Here is a 25,050-nt window from a genome sequence, read left to right on the forward strand (position 1 = left end):
CCCTGCTCCATGTGTCTGTCCTTACCACCCAGCACTCCTGGTGGGGGTGGCTAAGTGACACAAGACCTTGTGCCAGAACACAAGGCAAATGGCCAGTCTGCTGCTAGTGGCTTTTGAAGTTGCTAACTGTTAGGAAGCGAGTTAAGCTCCTGCCAGCCCTTCTTGCCCAGTACTGTTCAATCTGGTTTGTATTTGGGACGGATGTTGCCATGACGTGTCGTGCTTTTACGAATCGGAGGCAGGAATTAGCGTATGCGGCTTGAGTCCACAGAGGAAGCGGGCTCGTGGGTGAAAACGCTCAGGGGAGGAGTTCAGTCTAGTGGGGGGGGGGAGAAAAGGGGGGTTCTTCCATTTGAGGTGAGCTGTCCAGTGGAGTGAGGCCAGGACAGGCTGACACCTCTGTTGGCTCTTCTGAAATGCTGCCATAATTCTTAGCACTGCTGGAACACCCCCAGGTGAGGGGCTTAAAGCGCTTCGAAGCATTGATTTCCCCCCCCCCAACACTGCCATGGGGCACATGGACTTGTCCCATTTTACAGATGGAGACGCTGAGGCACAGAGTGGTGGCCATTTGCCTAGTTCACACAGTAGAGCTGCTAAGGGAACCCAGGAGTGCTGACTTCCAGTTCACTGCACTGACCACTAGTCAGCCCTTCCTCTGGATCAGAGGGGCTAGAATCTTTCCTCTCCTCTTGAGCTTCATTTGCTCCTTCTGCTCTTTCTTCCACCCAACGTTTTCCACGCCTGTTTCTCACACTCCGAGAATAAGACGGAGAATATCTTATTGCCCTCATTTAAATCCATGGGACGCCCACAGCTTGAATACTGCAGACAGATGTGGTCTCCTCATCTCAAAAACGATATACTGGATTTAGAAAAGGTTCAGAGAAGGGCAACTAAAATGATTAGGGGTTTGGTCCCATACGAGGAGAGATTAAAGAGGCTAGGACTTCTCATCTTCTAAAAGAAGAGATTAAGGGGGGATATGATAGAGGTATATAAAATCATGAGTGATGTGGAGAAAGTGAATAAGGAAAAGTTATGTATTTGTTCCCATAATATACAAACTAGGGGCCACCAAATGAAATTAATAAGCAGCAGGTTTAAAACAAATTAAGGGAAGTTGTTCTTCACACAGCACACAGTCAACTTGTGGAACTCCTTGCCTGAGGAGGTTGTGAAGGCTAGGACTATAACAGCGTTTAAAAGAGAGCTGGATAAATTCATGGAGGTTAAGTCCATTAATGGCTATTAGCCAGGAGGGTAAGGAATGGTGTCCCTCGCCTCTGTTTGTCAGAGGGTGGAGATGGACGGCAGGAGAGAGATCACTTGATCATTACCTGTTAGGTTCACTCTCTCTGGGGCACCTGGCATTGGCCACTGTCAATAGGCAGGACACTGGGCTAGATGGACCTTTGGCCTGACCCAGTACGGCCGTTCTTATGTTCTTTCTTTTCCAAGGAGGAAGGTTTTGTAAAACACTAGAGGTAATTGCTACGCCAGCAGCTGCTCCAGCAGGTTGTAGCCCTCGCTTTGCTGCTGCTGGCTCTGTCAGTGTCCCTTTCACCCTCCCTCCTTCTCAAGGTCAGGTGGAAAACGGATTTACTTGGAACTTGCCCTCTTGAGAGGAATGTCTCTTCCCCGACCCTCCCAATGGGCAGACCCTGCCTGGGATTCCTAGCCGAGATGCTGGGGGCTTCAGCCCCGCTAGTGTTGTCCCTTCAGCTCAGCAGCTGGAGTGCATTGGCCAGGGTAGGGGCCTTGCGTGGTCATGCTGCACCTTATCGTGGGCAAACAAGTTTTCAGTCTCTCGGGCGGTCAGTCTAGCACCTTTCATTAGCAATAGACAAGCCTGGCTGTTGCCATGTGATGATTTGTCTCTCAGTTCTGAGGCACAAGCTGAATGGAGACCTCTGTTCCTCACTGGAGTGGGGAGATCAATATGGGTTTATAACCAGGCTTACATTTTGTGCTAGTCTTTTATGTGTCTCAGGTTTTTTTGCATCTGTAGCATTTTGTAAGAGGCTGTGTGTGTAGTTAGCGTCCCCTCCCCCAAAAGAGGAGTGCTTTAATATTTTTTTTCCCTTTGCAATGATTTGCAGTGGATACACTTTTTAAAAATAAAAGGTGGCATTTGTGAGTGAAATATTGTCTGTCTTTTTTTCTCTGCTGCTTTATGACGTGGAGAGAAGCCCTGGAAGAGTTGTTTTTTCTCTTTTACCACCAAAAAGCTACAGTGTGTTGCTGTTACTGTTTGCTACATGAGAAGTGATGGGCTTGTCTGCCCCGTGGATAACTGGAGAACTATTAGGGTTACAGGATGAAGCAAGGGAAACCCGAGCAATGAAAGGGATTTTTAGTGAGGCTGCTCCAATGGTGGAGGCAAAGAGGGGGAAGGTATGTCTGATGTTAACCCCGATTTAATTCAAACGCCTGTCGAACGGGAAGGAAGATCTCTCTGCACGCAATGCCAGCCCTTCAAGTGAGGGCTGAGAGGTCCAGGGCAGCTCGCTGACCCTCTTGCAAATCCAGGCGAGACCAGACTTGCTGCCTCTGATCGTTCAAAGGTGAAAAAACTGAAATTAGCCACAGCCTTGTCCAGGATGGGGATTTGCCCTGTTTTCTGCCCCCAAGTGCAGCTATCCCAGTGCAAACCTCTACGGCAGGCAGACAAAACTGCTTTTAGCCCCAGTGAATCTTACCCTGGTTTCAGGAAGCCGTGCCCATAGCAGCTTTGCCGGTTTGCCCTGGGGCAGTTGCGCTGGTGGCTAGTAGGATAGACGAGGCCCAGTACCAGGGTGCTCAGGAACCAAAGTGCTGAGCATTGTCAGGAGGGGGGAGGCCAGGGCCTTCCGTTTCTAACCACCTGGCCTTCTCTTCCCCCCTGCAGGCTGCAGCCTATGCATCCGAGGACGGCGTCCTGACCGAGGCCATGATCGACGCCCGCGTTGCCGACGCGGTGCAGCAGCACAAGCAGAAGATGGAGTGGCTGAAAGCGGAGGGCACAGACCCGAGCAAGGAGGCTGGCAAGAGCCAACGGCTGCCTCTCCCCGTGGAGCCGGCTGTTTGAGAAGCTGCAGACTGGTGTGCGGGGGGAGGGCGGTGGGGAATGACGTCGGAGGGTCGGTTGGCCGGCCGTGTTGGTGGAATCATGTGCTGGAGATGGGCGCCCAGTGGTGCCAGCCATGCAGAGATGGGAGCTGCCCAGGCCCTGCCCTCTTAATTTTATACTTTTAGGGAACACCAGAAATAAATGTCTTTTAAAGCAGGCTGAAGAAGCCGCCACATTAAAGGAGCCCCCTTGCCACAAAGCCATTGCCTCGCTGCTAGTCTGTGGCCTTTCTCCTGAGAGCACCGAAGTCAACCCCCTCTGTCTGCCATTGGACCCCTTGTGAAAGCCAGCAGCCAGGCCGTGTGGGCACCCGGGAATCGCCGTGCCCTCTGGCTGAGGCACACCCTGCTGGCTGACCCGAGGGGTGTTCCCCGGCAGTGTGGATCCCTCAGCTCCGGCTCATTCACGTCTTGCCCCTGGCATCCCCGGTGCAAATGCACCCCAGGCTCCCCATCCCGCTGCCTGGGCTGTGGGTGGAGCTGGGAGGGGTCAGTGCAGGCTCCCATTGGTGGCTAGGCCGTGTCTCCGGGAGGAAAGCTCCTGTGAGTGCTGCCGTTTGGCTGCATGCCCTGCTGGGTGGTGGGGTGACGGATGGGCCTATGCTGGGGTTATGGTGTTTGCAGGTAAAACAAATCCCTTGTTGAGTGATTCTCCCTTCCCTGGTGGAAAGCTGGGGCCTCCCTCCCTCACACTAAGCACGAATAACCGAGGAAATCACTGGTGCTGGCGGCTTCCCTCCTCCCGTTCCACATGGGCACCTCTCCAAGTGTCTCGCGGGCTGGCCCGCCTGGTGGCTGGAAACAGCTGCGGGGCTGCTGCCTGTCCTGGGAGCATTGCTGGCAGCAGCACGGCACAGCAGCTACGTGCTTCTGCCATGGCCGAATCTCCCCACAGTGTGTCCCTTCTGCACACCAAACGCTGCTGCGACAGCGCCAGGCTTGCCCCGAGCCGCCCGGAGAGCAGCAGGACATTGTGCTCTCCCCGGGCAGGACCCATTGTGTGGCTGAGTTTTAACACTTATGGCATGGGTGCAGCGTCCCTGCGCAGGGAGTGTCACACCTGGTGTGAGATCAGCCGGGGCAAACCCCACAAAATCCCCCAGTAGCAGAGAGCTGTGTAGAACAAAATTCCTCCCTTCACACGGGGCACCGTAGAATAAACCTGCCTGGGCCTTGCCTTGGAGTTCACATGGCTGTTTGGATCGAGTAGATCAGCTGGCACCTGCATTCCCCATAGCAGCGATCTTAGAGGCAGCCCTTGGACTCAGAGCAAGTGGCCAATGTGGCCTATGGGGGGACACAGTGCGGTGACCCTGTGCTAAAATGATAGTGCCTCTCGCAGATGACGGCCAGTGCTAAGGGATTGACTGGTTCCCTGCTGCCAGAGCGCACGTTCCTGGGAGATGCTGTGTCCATCCAGCCTCTTGCTGCCCTGTTCGGTTAGGGAGCAGTGAAGGCTTTGACGTGGATTTTGTTTCCATGTAATTCTGCCCTCCAAGGAGTCTCCGAGCTGGTGGGTCCTAGTAAACAGGTGGCCACGGCAGAAAAAGCACCAGCCCCACTGGCAAAGGATTGACCTGGCCCTCAACAGAACTCCTCGTGCCCTACGGCAGGCCTCCCTGGGGCAGGCTTGCTCTCCAGGGGGGTTAACTGGCCTGGCCGCTCTCCGTGCCGTGGGGATATCAGTCTCCAGAGCCGGCCGGCTAGCACCTGTCAGTGTGTAAACGGCGTGGCAGCTCAGATGCTGTTTTATCATGGGTGGGAGCAATGGGAGATGCCATTGAACCACTCCTGGCCTGCTGAGCGCTTGACAGGCATGTCTGTGGCAGGAGCCTGGAGCCCAGCCTCCCTGGATTGGTGACATTGAAGCTGCTTGTGAGGCTGCAGGCAGGTCAGAAACAGCCTCTGGTTTTGAGCTGAACTGGGTTTGAACTCCGGGTTCCCGAGCAACTTCGCTTTCCAAGATCCCCTCTGTGCCTGCACCTCACAGATGCATGTGCCTGAGCTAATCCTGTGCCCTGAGTACCTTGCTGAGGCGCTGTCCCCTGACAGGAACTGACAGCGTGCTCGTCTTTGTCCCCTTCGCTGGGAGCTGGCTTGCAGCTTTGAGAAATGCGTGCTGACAAGGGCTGGGAGTGGTCGCAGTGACTGTGCAGAGACTGGCAGGGCTGGCCTCCCGGTGACTTGAAACAAGCAGCTTCGCGGGGCACCACGAAGGCACCAGCCCTCGTAGCTGCAAATCCGCCTGTCGTGCCATCGTCCTCTCTTGCTACAGCTGCTGGAAGCCCCACCAGCGTCCCTGGATACTGGGTTGGGCGAGAGAGAATCTGGCTGCCTGGGAAAAATCCAGCTTCAGAAATGTGCTGGTGTGAGGCTGGTGCAGCTTCTCTCAGTGGCTGGTGTCCAGCTGCAGGGTACTGCAAAGCAGTGCATGGCTCCTCTTGCTAAGGGCAGGGCAGTTATCCAGCTGGCTTTGCAGCATTTTTCCCGGGATGTATTGCTAAGCGCTGACATGCTTTTCAGCAGCGTCTGCAGGCTGCTTCCCTGGATCTCCCCCGGGCAGCAAGGCCTCCGGGCTGAAAACCACCTTTTGCAAGGCTGCTGTCCAACTCCCAGCACAATGGGCTTGTGGGGCAGGTGCTGCTGTGCCCTGAGGGCTGGCTGGAAGGGAGGGACATTGGGGTGTGTAGGGCATCTGGGTGTGTCAGTGCTGTCCAGCCATCCATTCTCATCGCTGCCTTTGGAAGGGAGGTGACACTTCAGCTGGGGTGGGGGGAAGGGAGGAGTCAGTGCCTTACTATATTGTGTATTGGGGTAGCCGTGTTAGTCTGTATCCACAAAAACAAGGAATCTGGTGGCACCTTAAAGACTAACAGATTTATTTGGGCATAAGCTTTCGTGGGTAAAAAACCCATTTCTGCAGATGCATGGAGTCTCCATGAAAGCTTATGCCCAAATAAATGTTAGTCTTTAAGGTGCCACCGGACTCCTTGTTGTTTTTACTGTATTGTGCTGTGTGCACACTTACAGGTGTCCTCACCTGCATCTCAGGCGGGGTCCCCGTGATTAGATCTTGGTGTCAAAGACCGGTGGGTGCGTGGCTTTTGTCAGCGTTGGGCATCCAGGGAAGCTGAAGATCTCTTCTTCGTGCAGTGCTAGCCCTGAGAACGGTGTATTTAACCACAAAGGGGGCAGCCGCTGTTGCCTCTGCATGGGGCCAGTTTTATTGCATGCCCTGCAGTTGAGGGCTGGCAGTGGTGGTCCCCAGGTGAACTGCAGGGCCCAGCTCCTGGTTTAGGGCGGGCAAAGAACATCAGGGTGGCGAACTGAGCTGCCCAAGGAATAGAGATGATGCCTGAGGTCAGAAAGGGGGTGCTAATTGTGGCACCTTCTTACGCGACATATCTGCCCCCCATGAGTCCGAGTGGTAGGGACCATTGGATTGAGCATGAGGCTGGTGGGGAGTGACCTGGGTTCTGACTTGCTTAGTGATCTTGGGCAAGGTCCATGTGCCCTTTCATCCTGGGTGCTGAGCACGTCTCTGGTCTCCCTGTTGGTGAAAGGAGCGGAGGGAGAGGAATGGTCCTCACCCCCATTTTGGAATGGGCTTTGAGATCTGCTGGAAAAGCACCAAGTATTTACCTGCCTCCCCTGATGCCACACCCAGTCTTTGCTCCTCTTAGCTCTGTCAGCGCCCAACAGTCTGGACCCCACTCTGCCTCATGCGTCAATGGAATTGTCTTAACGTTCGACGCTTGGTTATTGATAACTGACGTAAACAACCACTGTTTGGCTCGCTGATCCCAGCTGGTGTCACAGCACTGGCAGCTTGGACGGTGTTGGGGGGATCATCCTGTTCACTTGTAAACTGAGCCCACTTGCTTTGCAATACCTGGAAATGAACATGGGTCATCACTCCCCAATCACATTTTTCTTCTAAGAGCTGTAAGAAAGAAGAGCAAGAACACCGCTGGGTATTTCTCTGGTTTGTCCTGGTATGATGTACATGGAGCCCACAGTTCCTAGACAGAGAGAAATGTTCCATTTCCTCCTGTGTTCTCCATCCATCTGTTCATCCCTTTCTATCCTTCCTTTCCTGTCTTCTGCTGACCCCAGTAAATAGAGAGAGAACACCACTTAAACCATGTGAACCAGCACCGCGGCCGCTGGGTCCATGCGTCCTACGACGCCTCCCACTGGCCGCCCTCAGCTCTGGTGACCGTTCCATTTCCCCCCTTGCTGGTCATCCCCCCGTTCCATTTCCCCACTTGCAGGGCTGGGGGTGGAGGCTAGTTAAAGGCAGTATGATGGTGTGGTGGGGAATTGGAGGGTTCGTGGCATTCCTAGCCCACCTGATGGATGGTGCTGACAGCCAGTTTGGGTTAGGCTTTGCACTCTTTTTTTTTTTTTTTTTTCCTTTGATGCCAAATCAGTGGATTTAGAAACTGCCTTTAAATGATAGCTATTAATTGGAGGTGCCCTTAGCTTTCCCCTGGAGTTCTGCTGCACAGAACTTCCACATGAATGAGGAAGGTTCCATGCCCCGGAGAGCAACCTGTTGCTTCCTGAATCACGACAGGGTCTCTGGGTTGTAAGCAGTGGTCTCTATTGATGCAATCACTGTATGTACTCACACACGATACGGTGCCACTGATCTGATGGCTTCTCTGCATGTGTTCCGGTGAGTTAAGTGTGACTGTCCAGGCTCTATGTCTAACTTTTAGGTCTTATGATCATTACTTTTGTAATTGCCCAAATAATTTAACTGGAAATTGAACTTCCAAGGAAAGGGGAAGGGGAGGCGGAACTTTTAGCAAGTTATAACCATTGGTTTTTGTTTTAATAAAACAATGTGAAATTTGACTACGTTGTTGGTGGCTCTCTGCCTTCTGCACGACACTGCGCCTGGCTTTGTGTGTGTGAAGGGTGAGGGCGCGCAGGGGTCAAGCTTTTCAAGTTCAACCGAAGAGAGGATGGTGATAGTAGCCCTCTGTTTCCTTTGATGGTGATGGAGGGGGGGGGAAATTACTATTAGTTGCCCTTCACTAATGAAGGGATTTTTCACCGCTGTCTGAAATCACTTTGCAAACAGTAAAGCTGGGTGACTTCCGGTCAGGCCATGAACCCTGAATAGAACCCAGGAGTCCTGGGGGACTGTGTTTTCACTACGCTGAAGGTGTGTGTTTTGCATGGAACCAGCTATCTGGATGTAGAGGCCCAATGGAGACAAGGCACAGGTGGTTTTTATCTCCATGTAGCTATTTGAGGTCAACTTTATACCACCCACCTAGAGTTGCCCTTGACTAGCTAGATGGGGTGAAAAAGACAGGGGTTCATCTCCACCAGGATTTTACATCGAGACAGATAGCTGGAGTTAGTGATGGTGATGTAAAAACACTGCAGTGAACACGTAGCCACGGTCCCTTGCTTAAACGATTAGGAAGCACTGCCACTCCCAGACTGGGACTAGAACTCTCCAGTCCTGACCCCTGCTCTAACCATACATTTGTGTTCTAGGTGTTCACATCAATGGCTTACGCTGAAGAACTGGAAATCAGCACATCTCTTACCCTCCTGCAAAATTCCTAGCTCCAGAACCTTACCGGCGAAATCTCGCCAAGCAGCTGTTGGCTTCGTTGTAGCTGTGCACATCTGTGCTTTTCACGCCTTATTAGCCAGCTGCTCGTGACGTCTGAAATCTCTGGAGCATCGCACTTGGTCTCTCTTGTCCACTTCCATTCCTCCCAGCCCTCGTTATGTGGAGAGCAAATACAGCATCAAATAGTCTGAATTAGCTAGTGGCTCGGTGACTTTTCAGCCTCACCCAGTTAAAGAGAAATCCTGACTTTAAAGAAAGTGGTTTGCAATGTTGCTGTAGCCATCGGATGACCAGACAGCAAATTTGAAAAATCGGGACCGGGGGTGGGGGGTAATAGGAGCCTATATAAGAAAAAGACCCAAAAATCGGGACTGTCCCTATAAAATTGGGACATCTGGTCACGCTGTGTAGCCATCCCAGGATATGAGACACACAAGATGTGTGTGATAACAATATCTGTTATTGGCCCAACTTCTGTTGGTGAGAGAGGCAAGTTTTCTCAGCTCTTCATCAGGTGTGGGAAAGGTACTCTGAGCAGCACAGCTAAATACAAGGTGGAACAGATTGTTAAGCACAAGGAGTTAATGCATGTTGCAAGATACCATAAATGGGCAATTAACACCCCTGTTGTCATAGGACAAAGAAAGGTTAGTGGATTACAGATTGTTGTAATGAGACTTAAGCCAGTGTCTCCACTGAGTCCATGACTGTTAGGCTACGACTACATCGGCACACTTTGTCATTCAGGGAGGTGGGTGAAATTAAGAACCCCCTGAGCAACATAGATCACACTGACATAAGCGCCGGAGAGCTTCTTCTGTCGACACAACTACTGCCGCTCGCTGAGGTGGTTTTAGAGCATCTACCAGACACGCTGCAGCTGTGCTGGATGTGTAGACATCTAGCAAAGTTATGAATTTAAGCTCCCAGGCTCGTCTTTTGAAGGTGCTGTGCAGGTTTCCACTGAGGATGAGGGCTGAGAGGTCAGCTGTGAAGTGATCGTTTTGTGAAAAGTGTTCACCACCCAATGACAGGGTGCCTTTGTCTTTTATCATTTTTCTATGCGAGTTCATTCAAGAGCGCAGCGATTGGTTTCACCCACCTAGTTCTTGTTGGGGCACTTGATGAACTCGATGAGGTATGCCACATTGTGATAGGCACGTGTAGGACCGCTGGATCTTGAAAGATGCGTTGTGGGGGGTATTGATCATCATAGCTGTGGAGATATGTCTGCAGGTTTTGCATCTGTTGTCCTGGCATGGTCTGCTGGTGCTTTGAGTTGTCCTGGTCTGTGAGGAGTTTGCTTCTGACGATGAGCATGGCAAGGATTAGGGGTTGTGGTCCCCATCAAGTATGGGTTTTAATGGTTTGATACCTCATATGGGTTCCAGTGTGGGGTGGCAGGTGACAACGAGGGGTGTGTGGTCAGTGGTTTTTTTCCTTGTTGAAGCAGGTTCTTTCTGGGTGGCCCATTCCATGATGCAATCTATTTCTCGGGCAGAGTGTCCTTGTTTGGTGAAGGCAGTTTTAAGTGTGTGTGTATCCTGGACTTTCCCCTGGGACATATTCTGTGATATCTGAGTGCCTGGCTGTAGCTAGCAGAATTTTTGGTGTGTTGGGTGGTTACTGGATCGGGGCCGGTGATGTGTGGCTGTACAGTTCCATTGGTGAAGCTGATTGTGGTGTCTAGGAAGATGATGCAGGTGTGGGCGTGCTCTAGAGAGAGTTTTGTGGGTGGTGGTTATTGAAGTGGTGGAAATCCTGTCTGGGGATTTCGGTTGTTATACTATCAGAACCCAGCACATCTCAGAAATTGCCCCTCTTCTTGGGGTTAATGCAAAGATGAAGAGTTCTTTTTTCCCCTTAGTGCCTCGCTAGTGCAGTTGGTCCAGCATGCAGTTAATCTCAGGGTCATGGGTTTGAGCTCCCCGTGGGGGGTGTGACTCTCCTCTCTCCCCCCTTCCTCTTTCACAGAGCATCACATCAGATTTCACCAGCCAGCAAAACGCTGAAGCTGGCCTCTCCAGGAAAGTAGATTAAAACCTGAACGTGTTGCTACCGGCCTTTAGAAGACATTCCTCCTCTTTTAACCATGCGCTCGGCTCCCTGCCTCCAGGAGATGTGATTTCACGCCCTGCTGCTTGCTGAATAGCCCTGCCAGTTGCCACCACACAGTTGTTAATCAGTCCAGCCTGCAAAGGGAAAAAGGGGGTGCCGGCCTGCTTTCAGCCGCTGAGCTCATCAAAGATTTAAATGCAGAGTCTTTGACAACTTCCCCAGCCTTAAACTGCCTTGTAATTAAGTTTAGTTAGCTGTCAATTCGGTGAATAAGCGATGCCCCCTGGAGAGGTGACACCTGCCTGGCAATTTGTAATGCTCTGGGCAGGGATGGGATGGCATTTCCCAGCTAAGGTTATCTCCCATCCATGAAATAGCATGAGTTATGAGCTAATGGTGCTTTGTTAAAACGATATTTTCTATCAGAGAGCGAATCTGGGGCCAGATGGATCCGTGAGCGATCAATCACTCGCTGCCATTGCCGCTGCTGTCTAAACCGTCTCCCATGCATAATAGCATCAGATCTGCGAGACAGATTTATAATTTGTTCATCTATCTATTCCCTTCCGCCAGCCGGTCTAGCGTTTTGCTTTTGAATATAATGCACCGGGATAAAAGATCCATCACTCCGGGTGCAGAATCGGGAGCCATGTGCCCTGGTTCTAACATCAGCCCGCCCCCAATCATAAGCTTTTTTAGGGACAGAGACACCTCCAAGAGGTATGAACTTGAGCTGGTCAGGAAATATGACATCTCTCCCCTCGCAGAAACGAGTTCAAAGCAAACAAAAATGTTTTTGTTTGTATCAACATTTGTGGTAGAAATTGTTCAGGTTTTTGACACTTTAAAAAAAAAATTTCAAATACCTGAACATTTTCAGATTGGGGGGTTTTCAATGAGAACCCTGAAGTGGACTTTTTTGTGAAAATTTTCCAGTTTTTTTGGAAAAATTCCTTTCCCACCAAAAAAATGTTTGTTTGCCCCGTTCTATATAAACCAGGGAACAGCCCCCTCGCTAAGGGGGTGGGGGTGTTAAGTCCACATAAGGATGAGTTGTGCCAAGAGATTTTTCGTGCCTTTGTGGACGAATTATCTGTCCAACTGTCATTAAAATGAACCAATCAGCAGAGGTGCCAGGGACTGCATGGGGCTAAAGCGACTGAACCATCCACTTCTCTATCCAGCATGGGCGGTTCGCTTAGACATTAGGAAACACGTCTAACAGGAGGGCTTTAAGCACTGGAACAAATGACTGAGGGGGGGTGTGGAAGTTCCATCATTGTTTAAAGGTATTTAAGGTTAAGGTTTTTCAAAACAGGCTGGACAAACGCCTGTCAGGGATGGGCTAGATAATACTTAAGTCAGCTGCACTGGGGCGGGACTAGCGAGGTCCCTACACTTCTGTGGTTCTCTTCTAATGCTGGGACCTGAGCCGTGGCCTCCTGGGCGGCTTGCTCTGCTACGGCCTGGGCTGGCCCTGTTCTGTGGCTAAGTAGCAGCCTTCTGTCTCCAGGCTCTGCGCCTCAAGGGGCTGGGTTTGGATTTCCCCGGAGTCGGGGCTGTTGTGGGTTTGGGGCTTGAGCCCCAGAAGCAACTGGGCAGTGCTGCAGGGTGGGGACCCAGCATTGCCTGGGAACCCATCTGGGTTTATTCAATGTTGTTAAATCCTCCCCAGCTAACTGTGCGGAGGGACCGCCCGGGGGATAACAGCTAGGGGACCTGCATGGGGGGTCCTATATTAAGAAGCTGTTTGCAGTTGAACCGCAGCCTAACTTCCCAGTGAAAGGGAGCAGCAAAGCAGGCGAGGCATGTGGCTGTGACCCCTAGCGCGGAGCCAGCCTGGGCTTGTGAGGCCAAAGACCACGTCTCTTCCAGGCCCTTAGGCCGGGGCAAGAGTGGCGCATACAGCACCTTCCACTGCAGCATCTCCGCTCCGTTCCATCCTTTGCAGCTGGACGGCGAGGAGGGGCTGCTCATGCATTAGACATTCCTCATGGGGCTGTCTTGGCCGTCTCATAGCAAAACCATGTCCAAGGGCTTGTTTATTGATTGGGCAGCTCTCTGCACGCCTCTTGCCTTGATTTCATTAGGCATGTAGGTCTGCCGCTTGTTAGCTGGAGGCAGGGTTCCCTCCTCTCTCAGGACACCCGTCTGCAAAGCATCAACCAGCCTTGGTCTTGACTCTCACGTTGCTGTGCCTAGCTATTAGAAACCAGCCCAGTTGTACAGCTCCTAGCACAACGGGGCCTGGGACTCATAGGTGCTAGCGCTGTTGCCGGCACAGGGGCCTGAGGACAGCAACAGTGGGGTTCATTGCCCGGAGTGCTTCGCACCAATAAACATACCAGGGTGGAGAAACAATCAAAGTTTATTTGAGATCTCAAAGTGGTGCAAGGAGACAGGCAAGTCTCAAATCAAGCACACCAGCAAAAACAGTTTCTCTCTTCTTTATACATTTTACAACTAAGCCCCCCCTCTCTCCCCCTTCCTACCACCTCCCCTCTACTCCTCCTCCCCTCTCTACCGAAGGCATGTTTATACATTTAAGCAATTAAATCATTCTAGGGCTATAAATCTAGCTTGTTAGTAACTTCTCCCTAAACTGTTATTTGGTTCTGTTTACCCTTAGTTTATTACCCCTTCCCCAGCTAGAAACATGCAAACCTCATCATTATTGTTTGGTACCTGGTATGAACAAGGTCGTAATTGCTAACTAGCTATTTACACATTCCAATTCCTGTCCTTGGTTGTTGAGGTTGATCAGAGTTAAACATGGAAGAACTCTGGCTCAGGCAGGCCTAGTATAGGGTCCGGCTTTTTGGGACTCAAATCCCCATCCGGGGGGAAAGCCCCAAAAGCCGAACATGTCCGGGAAAATCCGGCGCCGCTGGGCCGGGGCCGGCGGTGCTGGGCGGGCCGGGGGTGCTCGGCCGCGGGCCGGCAGTGCTGGGCGGGCCAGGGGTGGTCGGCTGGGGCCGGCACCCCAGGGCCCGAGCTGACCCAGTCTGGAGCCGCCGGGGGGGCCAGCCTGGGCCGCGCCTCCTCCCCCCACACCCCCCTTACCTGCTTCAGGCTTCCCGCGAATCAAGTGTTCGCGGGAAGCAGGGGAGGGGGCGGAGACTTTGGGGAAGGGGCGGAGTTGGGGTGGGGCATGGGCGGGGCCAGGGCCCGGTGGAGTGTCCTCCATTTGGAGGCACAAAATATGGTAACCCTAGCCTAGTAACCCCAACAGTGCCATACGAATAACAATTCACTTCCTGCTCGTTAACAGCGGGGGGGGGAATGTCCTGTCCGTGACAATGCTCAGGCCCAGCTGTTTCTGAAAGAGGTGTAAGAAACACTGCAGAAGGCTGTCATGGAATAGGCAGCCCCTAGGGAAAAATTTCTCCCCATCCCCATCTGTTGGAGGTCAGCTCATGCTGTAGAGTTTATAAACGTTCCAAAGCTCTAGTCTTAATCCTTATTTCTCGTCACTGGATATGCTTGTTGTCCTTATAAATGTCCAATTAACCTCTGTGATCGTTCGTGGCATAGCCCGGATCCATACGGAAATGGGCATCTCTGCTACTTGCAGCATGTCTTGCTCCATGGCAGCTTGCTAATAAGGGAGTCCAAGAGATCAGCGCCAACAGCGGAGGTACAAGGGCTCTGTACGGCATACAGAGAGAGCGAACTATCCCCATGCTCCAGAGCCGTGAAACAGCCTGGGTTCAACACTGATTCCTTGCAGAATGTGCATTCTGCTTGCTCCTATCGGCCCTGTGGTAGATTCCCTTTAGCGGTTGACATTCCTCTTGCAGTTGGAGCCCTGCAATAGCGCTGCTGCAGAATCCCAGGGCTCTGAGCAGTGCTGCGAGGGGGTTAGCTCTGGCACGTCTTTATTTGTTTTCAGTGCAGCCCAAAAAGCAGCATCAACCAGTGCACCCCCCTCTGTACCTGTCTGCCCCCAAAGGTGCATGTGCCCAACGTAAGGCTGCACAGGGCCTTGCACTTCCAGGCCTGCCAACCCCATGGGCAAAGGGCGTTTGCGGGAGGAACGTCCCAAACTTTCCTCAGCTCAGCATGTTGCTCGGAGCTCAGGGGCAGCTGTGCTGGGTGGAAGGGCCTGAATCGTGATTTTTGCACACTGCTGTGCATATATATGGCCATCTGCCCGCAACCATGGGCCTTTGCAGGGGCCAAGGGACGAGTGCTCATTTTCTCCCTCCTTCCCCATAACTCCCTGGTCTTTAATACTGCATGCCTATAACCAGAAGCATTTTCTCCTAAAGAGCTGGTGTCTGCATGAAGCGAAACGGTCCCCTTCCATCATGGGGGGGAAAGGGGGGACTTACAGGCTAATATTACATGCTGCAATGGGTGCCAACGCCCACTGAGCTCAGACTTAGCCCTTGTTCCTCTTTCAATGCACCTCTCCTCCATGAAGAACTAGCTGGAAAAATCTTCCCATATTCTTCCTAACCTCCAATGTGACCTTTACTGAAGGTGCCAGCTGCTATTAGTCAATTTCAGGGCCAGCAAAACCAGCCTTCAGTCTGCTGCTTGTGTGTGGTTTTCCCCCCATATTTCTACTAGACCTGGAGGCTCTGAATTTCTTCGCTGCATGGGTTGGGTTTTTTCCCCACTCTTTGATTTCACATTTGGTCTCATCTGAGGCAGAGGAGTCTGTGCCCCTGAGCTGCCTGCCGAAGCATGTATAACAAATCATGCCCCAACATCTCCTCCCTGGGGGAAAAGACCCGGAAGAATTGTTCAATGTGACTTGCATGCTCCAAGTTGTTCCAAGCAAAGCCAGGTACAGGAGAAAATCTCCAAGGCAGGAGGCGAGTAACACCTAGTCCGTCTCATGGTCAAAGCACTTAATAAGCATGGGTTAATGAATCCAAATTAGGGTTACCATTCGGCCGGATTCTGCCGGACATGTCCGGCTTTTTTGAGTTAAAAATAGCGGCCGGGGGGAATTTGTAAATGTCCGGATTTCCCCCCTCTCCCCCCATGCAGAGCGCGCACGGCTGACAGGGCAGCCGGCCAGATCGTGCCACTCGCACGGGGCTCTGGCACCCAGAGCCCTTCCTCCACTTCCCCCTCCTCTCCCCTGCAGCTTGAGATCACTCCCCTCCTCTCTCTCCCTCCCTCCCCCCCTGCATTTGCAGATCGCCTGCCGGCCGTTCGCATGGGGCCTCTGGCAGTCTGGAGCTCCTGCCCCTGCTCCCCCTCCCCTGCTGACCAGCGCGCCGCTCCGCAGCACGCTGTTCTGAGCGGCACGGTAAGGGGGCCAGGGGGTCGGAGACGGGGCAGGGAGGTTCTGGAGGGGGCAGTCAAGAGACAGGGAGCAGGGTTGGATGGTTCGGGAGTTCGGGAGGGGTTGGCTGGGGGTTGGGGGTGTAAGGTTTTGGGCAGTCAGGGTACAGGTATGGGGTAGAGTCCTAGGGGGGCAGTTGGGGGGGGTCTTAGGAGGGGGCAGTTAGGGGACAAGGAACAGCGAGGCTTAGGTAGGGGGTGGGGTTCTGGAGGGCAGTTAGGAGCAGGGGTCCCAGGAGGGGGCAGTCAGGGGACAGGGAGCAGAGGGGTTTAGATGGGGTGGGAGTTTGGGGGGGGGGCTGTCAGGGGATGGGGAGTGGGTGGATGGGGCGTGGGACTCCCTGGGGTCTGGGGTGTGTGTGTGGATAAGGGTTGGGGCAGTCAGGGGACAGGTAGGGTGTAAGGTCCTAGGGGGCAAGTTAGGATGGGGAGAGAGTCTCAGGAGGGGGCAATCAGGGGACAAGGAGCAGGGAGGCTTAGGTAGGGGGTGGAGTCCTGGGGGGTAGTTAGGGGCAGGGGTCCCAGGAGGGGGCAGTCAGGGGAAAAGGAGTGGGGGGGAGGGTTGGGGGTTCTGAGGGGGGCGGGAAGGGGCAAGGGCAGGGCTAGGGCAGGGGCGGGGCTAAGATAGGGCTCCTCCCATCCTCTTTTTTGATTGTTGAACTATGGTAACCCTAATCCAAATGAGGGCCTGGCTCTGCTCACACACCCAAGTAACTCAAGAGTAATGCTAATCAATTTACACTGGAATAAGTGAGAGGAGAATCAGACCTATTTGTCAGAGGGGGAAGCGGAGGCAGAGAGGCTGCAATTTTCAGTGCCACTTGCACTCCAAACTTCCTTTCAAAATCTTAGCCCCAGCAGCTCCATCAAGGAGTGTCCCCCAGAGGTAGACTAGACCTTATAACATCCTATTTCTTAGTCCTGTGCTTAAACCTCCGGCCCTCAAAGAGAGCTGGGCTGTAGAGTGTTCTCTGGAGATCTATAACAATGGTGAATCTAGCTAGCGTTCATTTCTAGCTGACCCTGATCGCTGGGATGGGGCTGACCGATCATATCTGAGTGTGTGAAATGGAATGGTTTTATGGAAACCATTATAAATCCTCTGCCAGCAAGGAGGACGCCGTTGCTTTGTGGGTGTGTGGTAATATATGTATATAACTAGACACTCACTTGGCCAGGGCATGAGTATTAGCAGAGGATTCTGTTAGCGTATTGAACAATGGAAGAGGTTTGGTCTCTACCCCTCGACAGATAATGCTGGAGAAAGACATAACAGAGGCACTGAGGGGTTTTGTACTGATGCCCACCACCACCGTGATAGCTCAGTGCCACCTTGTCAATATCCCCTACCCACCCCTGTGGGCAGGGGAGTGATATTGACAAGAAGCCGCCTCCCTGTGTTTGGAATAAGCTGCTTCCTTTTAAAGATTCCCGCTCTGCAAAAGTTTGGAAAGAACCAGTCAGATGCAAAACATGCAAAAAACTATTTTACTGACAAACAGCAAAGGACGGGCTTGGTTTCAGGCGGCTAAATCGATCACCTATTATACAAACATTATCGAAAGGGAAGGCTTGGCTGAAATACATTCACTCGTTGACTTCCCCCCCACCCCACCCCCCAAAAAAAATCACAGTGTGCTCCCCCCGCCCTGCCCCATAAAGCTTGCTGAAGCTTTCAGTAGGAGCTGCTCACCCGCCCCTTCACTTAGCGCAGAAACAGCGCAGCTCCGAGCCCAACTTCCAGGAGAATACAAAATGCAGATGACATTCATTTATGCAAGCGCATTAAAAAGAAAATTAGCCATTATTGCTTTTCAGATCGCAAGAGAGATTATTCCAGGATTAAATCCATAAGAGTGTAATCTCTCTCTGTCTCTCGGGAAATACCAACCTATGCTGAGCCTACTTCTCTATTTGATGTGTGCAAAATTGTTTTTGAGTGTAGAAAACAGGTAGAGAGGGACTAAAAATTGGGGGAAGTATTACTTCAAGTTTTGCTACAGTGTCCCCATAGTGGAGCATTATTACAACCGCCTTGATCCTGGAAGAGACTTTGCTGCCTCAGTCATTGTGAACGAAGGGTACTCAGCACCTCACAGGATTGAGGCCTTTGGGGTGACACTAATCACTCACGGTGCCTGCATCATTCCTTAGCATAAAATCACAGTGCTCTGCTTGAAGAAGGGAACAAAATGAGCGACCACAGTTAAAAATAAAGATGGCCATAGAACAGAGGGTAGTATGGAAAAAATAGCATGGGATACAAATGGGAGTGCATATTCATACACCAGCCCCGGCAGAGATTAACACACGCTTTTACCCACAGACAGACACATCAACACGACTGGAATCTTACCCTGAAAGCTCCACCAGACCGCAGTGAACTAACAGCTCAGAATCACAGCGCCTATTAAAAGTCCAACAGCCTGACCTTTTTTGCACTCCCTGCTCCTGCCCTAGGTATTGAAACACAAAAACGCCACCACATGCATGCATGCTTTGCAGCCCCAGCGTTTTCCAATAGCTCGCCTACATCTCAGAGCCCTGCCTCAGAACAGCGGCGTCTGCAGCATCAAGACCTGTCCTGAATGTGCACAATTTTCAGAAGTGCCTAAGTCCCATTGACTTTCAGTGAGACTTAAGCTGTGACAGGCGGCCACTGGCCTTTGACATCCCAGGTTAATGAGAGCCACTGTAAGCAGGGTTAGCTGAGAGCTTACCCAGCGGCACTGAGGGGATGTCTACACTGCAAAAAAGTGTGCTCTTAACTCGGGGTTAAAATAGCAGTGAAGGCACGGCACGTTGGCTTTTAACGCTGGTTTGCCACCTCCAGTGTAACTCAAGCTGCTCACCCCAGTGGCTGTGTCTTCACTGTAACTTTAACCTATGTTAGAACACACCTTTGTTTTTGCAGTGTAGACATAGCCTCCGGCGTCCACTGGCACTAGCATGAATGAACAGGAGGGTTGTGTGTAAGACACGGCAGATCTAGGCGGGTACTGCTGAGGCCTCCGCTGGTTTCAGACGGTCTAGTTTTGGGTGCCATGCTTTAAGAAAGAGGTGGACAAAGGGGTTAGAAAAACCTGACTTAGGAGGAAAGGTTAAACAACTGAGGCATGCTTTGTCCGGGAAAAGAGGACTGAGGAGGGACCTGATAATGGTCTTCAAATATGTTAAGGGCTGTCATAAGGAGGACTATGCACCTTTGAGCTCATGTCCACTGAACGTAGGACAAGACATAATGGACGGAATCTGCAGCAAGTGGGATTGAGGTCAGATAGCAGGAAAAGCTTTCTAACGCTAACGGCAATGAAGCTCTGCAAAGGCGGGTGTGGAGGCCCCATCGTTGTCATTAGACAAACATGTCAGGGAGGCTCTAGGTTTAGTTGAGCTGCCTGAGCGTGGGAGGCTGGACTGGATGTCTGCTCTCAGGCGCTTCCAGCCCTACATGGCTATGAAATAGCTGCATAATTTCCCCAGTGTACACAAGGTTTTAAAGCAGCTGTTCCAGAATGTTCCTGACTCCCACCATTGTCAAGCTTCCATCCTGAAAGCCTCCCCACCCCCCACCCCCCCAAAAAAAATCAGCGAATGCAGAGGCAGCGTTGCCTAGTGGATAGAGTACTCAACTGGGCTCAATATCCCAGCTCTGCCCTTGAGCTGCTGGGGCAAGTCACTTCCCTCTGCCTCTTTGGCCACCATTTGGGCTGTGAACCGTCGCTTACTAAGTGTTTGTACAGCACCTGACACAATGGGGCTTTGATCTCAGCTGGACTGGCCCCCTGCTATTCTACTGTAAGGGAATGAGATCACACCCTCCCCCCCACGTGGGCCAGTGCGACTGGGAAAACAGTGATGCCCATGAGCTACGGGTCTCGTGCTGGTGCTCAGCCCAGACCCAAATCCCCATTTTGGTTTCTTAGCAGATTCTTCAGGCATTTCTTTTCCTTCTGTAGTGAAGACTTGTGCATAGAACTAAGGTGTGAAAACCCTCCCTAATATTATATCTAATTCCCCTAGTGCTGTGCCACAGTAGAGCTCAAAGCACTTTATAAAGGTCAGTATCATCACCCCCATTTCACAGGAGGGGAAACTGAGGCATGGGGTGGGGACGTGATTTGCCCGAGGTCACCCAGCAGGACTGCGACAGAGCTGAAAATAAAACCCCGCTCTCCTGAGTGCTCTAACCAGTGAGCCACCCCATTGCTCTGGTGCAGCTCCATTGACCTCCATACCATTAAACCCATTGCCTGCCACTTCTTCCTAACCTGTAAGCCTCCACGCTCTGCAGACACCAAACCTGACGGGAGGGAGGGTGATGATGCGGGCGGAGGGGGAACTAAACAAAAGGAGCCGATTGGCTTGTCAGGAACAAAGACCTGCCTTTGGGTCTCCTCTTAAGCCTAAAGAAAGAAGAAAAGCAAAGCCCAGAACTAGGGCTGGGCAGGATTGAGTTGAACTACCGTGATCTGCGGGGAGTTCATTGAGGAGCTGGGGATTGGTCCGTAGAGCTGGGCACAGGAGGCTTGACTTTAAAGAGGGGCTGCTGGCAGGCTTGGGGGGACGTCAGCAGGCCTGTCTCCTTTGCTACACAGCCCTTACAGCAGCAGGCCTCTGTTCTTTATTGAAAGTGGCAGAATCCCAGGGCCTCTTGGTCTGAAATTACAGGGGAAACCGTTAGTTCCAGTCCCTGCGCTTGAGATCAAATGCAGAGAGACAGTTTTAAGCTCTGTCTGCTCTAAAAATAGCCCCTCCTGAGGCTGCAGAAAATTCCCCTTCTGCTGAAACCTTCTCCAAAGCAGCTGCTTCCTGAGCATTGAGTTTCAGGACAGACCCCCCGTCCCTCTGTCGCTGCCATCACAGGCTACACTAAGCTTGGTGCCCAGGCCTCCCCTGTTCCCAAGGGCCCAGCTGCTCTTCACCCACCCTCAGCCCTGCTTTGCAGCTAGTCCTTACTACCTAGGCCCCCCCCACTTCTCGCTGTCTGAACCCTTGTGGTTTTTAGACTGGATCAGAGGCACGAGCACAATGAACAAGCCACTATTATTACACGTCAGACAATTAAACAGGGGGCAAACGCCCCACACAAACATCCAGCAGAAGCAAAACAGACACGTGCAGGGGGAAGGGGACGCCGGGACAGGAGACGTCACAAACGGCTGAGCTGCAAGCAACAGTAACGGGCTCAACTGGACAACGGAACGCTTGCCCGCACACAGCCGTCGGCAGCCAAGGCCAGGGGAGCCCAGCGCTGGTGATGGGGTGGGCCTCGAGCCTGCGCCATCAAAACGCTTTGGAATTCACACCCCGTTAACGCTCATGGGGGTGATACGGGGGGGCTCTTAAAAACAAAAAACCCACCAAAGAACCAGCACTCTTTTACCTAATGCTTCTCTGTAACTGCTTGTGAGCGCTTCCTAGGCGGAAAAAGTCCGGCACAGCCATGAGTGCCTGTAAACTCGGAGGCTAGGCTGGGTGCTGCCGCTCTGTAGGCGTGAATGTCACCATTCGATTCCTAGGGCGCAGTATTCACCAATTGCCCAGCTATTGCACACGGTTTCCCCTCCTGGGAGGGGGCCCTATTCCAACCTCTGATACACTGGGGTAAATCTGGAGTAGCTCTAGTGACGTTCATGGAACTGCCCACCCCTCTGAAACCACCGGGAGAAGAGAATCAGGCCAACAAAGTCATGCGGGTGTAACATACATAAGAATGGCCCTGGAGGGGATGAATTCACTGTGCTGAGACTGCACCCAGCAGCCTCCGGGCATAAGGGGTGCACCGGCCTTTTTGCATAGAGGTGCCTATGGTCCGGCTGCTTTTGGCTGAATATGCTTTGTAGCAAAGTGCATTAAATTCACTGCGTATTTCCACTGCCTGCAGTGGCCTGGGGGCGGTCAGACCCTGTGCTATGAGGATGTGCTCTTTTCCACAGCGTGGGGCTTAGCCAGGTTTGGGCCTCACTCCCCCAGCCTGCCATTGCTCACGGAGGGGGGAACTAAACTAGTCTGTGTATGGAAGAGAGGCCAGAAGGAAAATGGGCCCGTGCGTGGTGGAGGATTTCGCTTCCTCTGCGCGAGAGGCAGGGCCTGTCCTGAAACTCTCCCCTGGCTGGAGCAGCATGAGCCATCCCTGGGCACTGGAAGTTGCGTCTCGAGTAAACAGCAACGCAAATCAATGTGCAGAGCAGCGCTACCGTTCTAATGCAGCCTGGCCTGGGATCACCGTTTTTCCGCTCGCTACGGTGGCGGGCACCATGTCGAAGGCGGAGTTAAAGCTCATTTCCTTCCACGGGGCTGTTCTCTATCTTACCAAAAATGAAAGGCAGATCCTCGGGTTGTGTAAATTGGTATCATGGAATCACAGGGTTAGAAAGTCCCGCCAGGGTCAGCTGGTCTAACCCTCTGTCCAGATGCAGGATTTGTTGTGTCTAAACCATCCAAGACAGCTTGGTAGCCAGTCTCCACTGACGGCAAGGGGCCAGTGCCTGAGCTGCAGTCAAGCCGTAGAGCTCATTGAAGTCAATGCCAGTTTACAGCAGCGGAGGATTTAGCCCATAAGGCCCAATTCACAAGGCTCGTTTCACCCAGCCCGGCTGTACTGCCCTTTGCCTTGGAAAGGAGCTGCTCCCAACCACCCCTTTCCAAGTGCCTACAGCCTTGAATGACAAACGCGCAAGCAGCGAAACAAAGCACCGAGGTGGATCAGCTGGCCACGTATTTTCCAACCAGGTGTGACTAAAAGGCCAGATGTGCTATGAACTATCTAAGCTATAGAGAACATGGGTCTGCGTTTTGTTTTCTAAATTAAACTGGTCCCAGACAGAGGAAGCCAATTAAAAATAATACAAAGGGTTGTTTTTTTGGGGGGAGTGGGGGGGAAGGGGTGTTGGGTTCCCCTCCCACACCCAGACATTGCAATCGAAACCTACGCAGGTTCATACAGAATCCAAGAATTCATAGAAGGACATGCACTTTTCCTACATGTTTTCCCCCTGCCCTTTAAACTCAAGCCCACTAAGTAATACAATAGGACCTCAGTAGAAACGAGGACTCACCCTTCAGTTCTTGGTGCCGGCCCCTCGCCCCTTACTCACACTGAGTTAGAAGCTTGTTCTGCGAATAGTCCCATTGAAAAATCAGTGGAGCCATCCGTGCCCAACTGACTGAGTTTGCTACAGTGCTCCCTGTGTCCCCTGCAGGAAATGTATTGATGCACAGGGGCTACTGTCACGTAACCTTAGCTCTGCCAGCATGTTAAGGGCATTCTCTGGACGTGAATGCGTTTTTACAACCCTCAATCGCTACGCTGAAACCTGCACTTACGCCTAAAGCTAGGCCTGAGTCCGATCAGATGCTAAGTTCCCCACCTCCTGGTGCAGGCTGTGACCCGAGGCTCTGGTTGAACCCATCCGGCAGTGGGGGGCTTGGAGCTGGGGTTTAGCTTCAAATCTATTCACCTCCACTAACAGCCCCTCAGAGAACTAATGCAAAGAGCGAGGCAACTGCTCGAGAGCTTGGGGCGGGGAGTCTCCAGGGCCTACTCCCACCGACTCACGGGCACCGCCCTTCTCTGTGCCTCAGTTTCCCCGTCTGTAACATGGGGGTGATACTTCACTTCCTCCCAGGGGGGTGGTGAATGACTTAACATTTATATAGCAAATGGTGGGCCTGATTTTTCCCCTTACAGCTGCCGTACACCAGTGTAAGCAACTCCACTTATCTCAGTGAGTTTTATTCTCCTCTCTCGCCCCCGGAGCAACCCCACCGAAGTCCCTGGCTCCAGTTCTCCTCTCATGGTGGTGTAAATACGGAGTGAAGTCAATGGAGTGACACCAACATAAAGCTGGTGTGAGATGGAGCAGGAGCAGCCCTCTTAAAATGCTACAATCCCATTGGTTGGTTTTGCAGCTTCCTAGGGGGCCTTTGCTTAAGGCAGGTTTTGCTGTAGACCAAGAGGAAGAACAAATCATTTGTGTATTTCTAGAACTTCATTGACCGCAAAAAATAACTAACGAAAAGGGACACTGCACCTTGGAAACGCACCAGCACGAGCCCCCCTCCAAACCTGCGGCGGCATGAGTCAGCCTCAGAAAGGAAACATCATGGAGCAAACCACGTTGAAAGGCTTCTAGCTCTCGCCTGAGCATCGTTAACCTCTTCGGAGAGCAGATCCCAAGAGAGGTGCACTGACAGTGCAGGAGAATTTCAAACAGTGGGGAGGGTGATTTGGAAGTACAATGCAAATCTTTCCCCCCTCCGCCCTTTTTTTAAACATATATACAGAAGTCCGACAATAAAACGAACACAGTGCAATGTCTTGGCTGCCTTGCAGCCAGAACTGGCTTAGTTGTGCATTCGCGGTGTGCCTCAGAATCACCCCGCCTAGATAAATAAAATGTCGTCCTCCACTGTCTTCCGAACTCACAGGCGTTCCCCTAAAAGCCCAGTTCTAAAATCGCTTTGCAGTCTCTGGAGGGGAAGGCGTTTCTCAGAGGTGTCGGGGGCTGGGATGTCCGTTATGATACAGCTTCTGTTTGATGTGCACCATGTTCCCCGTGGCCTCCTCGTACTGCCTGTGCTGACGTTTCCTGAACTCCTTCAAGTTACAAAATTTCGGAATCCAAGACCAAGAATTGTCTGGCAGGTGAAAGAAAAGAGAAAGAGGCGGTTAGTGGCTGAACGGGCCGTAACCCATTGGTCAGAGCGTGTCACTTCCCGGAGCCTGTGACAGCCTCGGCTGGAGAGCTTTGGCTCAGGTGACAGCAGCTGATGCGTTTAGTTCGGGAGGTCTCGGGGTCAGGCCCCAGCATGTTGCCCAGGATGGCCCCGGTGCATGAGACATGCTGAGTAACTAGAGGGTGGCACAGCAGAAAGCCGGGGAGGGTATTTAGGGGTGAGAGAAGCAGGCCCATGAGTTCTAGTCCCAGCTCAGCATCTGACCCATTGTGTGGCCTGGCAGCAAGTCACGTCCTCTCTCC

At 52.3% G+C, this 25,050-nt stretch overlaps 2 protein-coding genes across 6 annotated transcripts in view; one reads left to right on the forward strand and one right to left on the reverse strand.

Moving 5' to 3' along the window:
* The window catches only part of LOC128826156 (ATPase family AAA domain-containing protein 3-like), a 65,876-nt gene extending 57,902 nt beyond the window's left edge, over window positions 1-7,974 (forward strand). Inside the window, exon 16 of the mRNA XM_054009294.1 lies at window positions 2,891-7,974. Coding sequence (XP_053865269.1) covers window positions 2,891-3,070 — 180 coding nt within the window. The 3' untranslated portion in view covers window positions 3,071-7,974. The remainder of the gene's footprint in view (window positions 1-2,890) is intronic.
* Window positions 7,975-20,037: 12,063 nt separating this feature from the next.
* TMEM240 (transmembrane protein 240) overlaps window positions 20,038-25,050 on the reverse strand; it is a 33,717-nt gene continuing 28,704 nt past the window's right edge. For all 5 annotated transcript variants that reach the window (XM_054009372.1, XM_054009373.1, XM_054009369.1 and 2 more), the window contains one exon: window positions 20,038-24,709. In XM_054009372.1, the coding sequence (XP_053865347.1) occupies window positions 24,561-24,709 (149 nt within the window). In that variant the 3' untranslated portion in view covers window positions 20,038-24,560. The remainder of the gene's footprint in view (window positions 24,710-25,050) is intronic.

Source organism: Malaclemys terrapin, chromosome 19 (genome assembly GCF_027887155.1).
Source record: "Malaclemys terrapin pileata isolate rMalTer1 chromosome 19, rMalTer1.hap1, whole genome shotgun sequence".
Lineage (NCBI taxonomy): Eukaryota > Metazoa > Chordata > Testudines > Emydidae > Malaclemys > Malaclemys terrapin.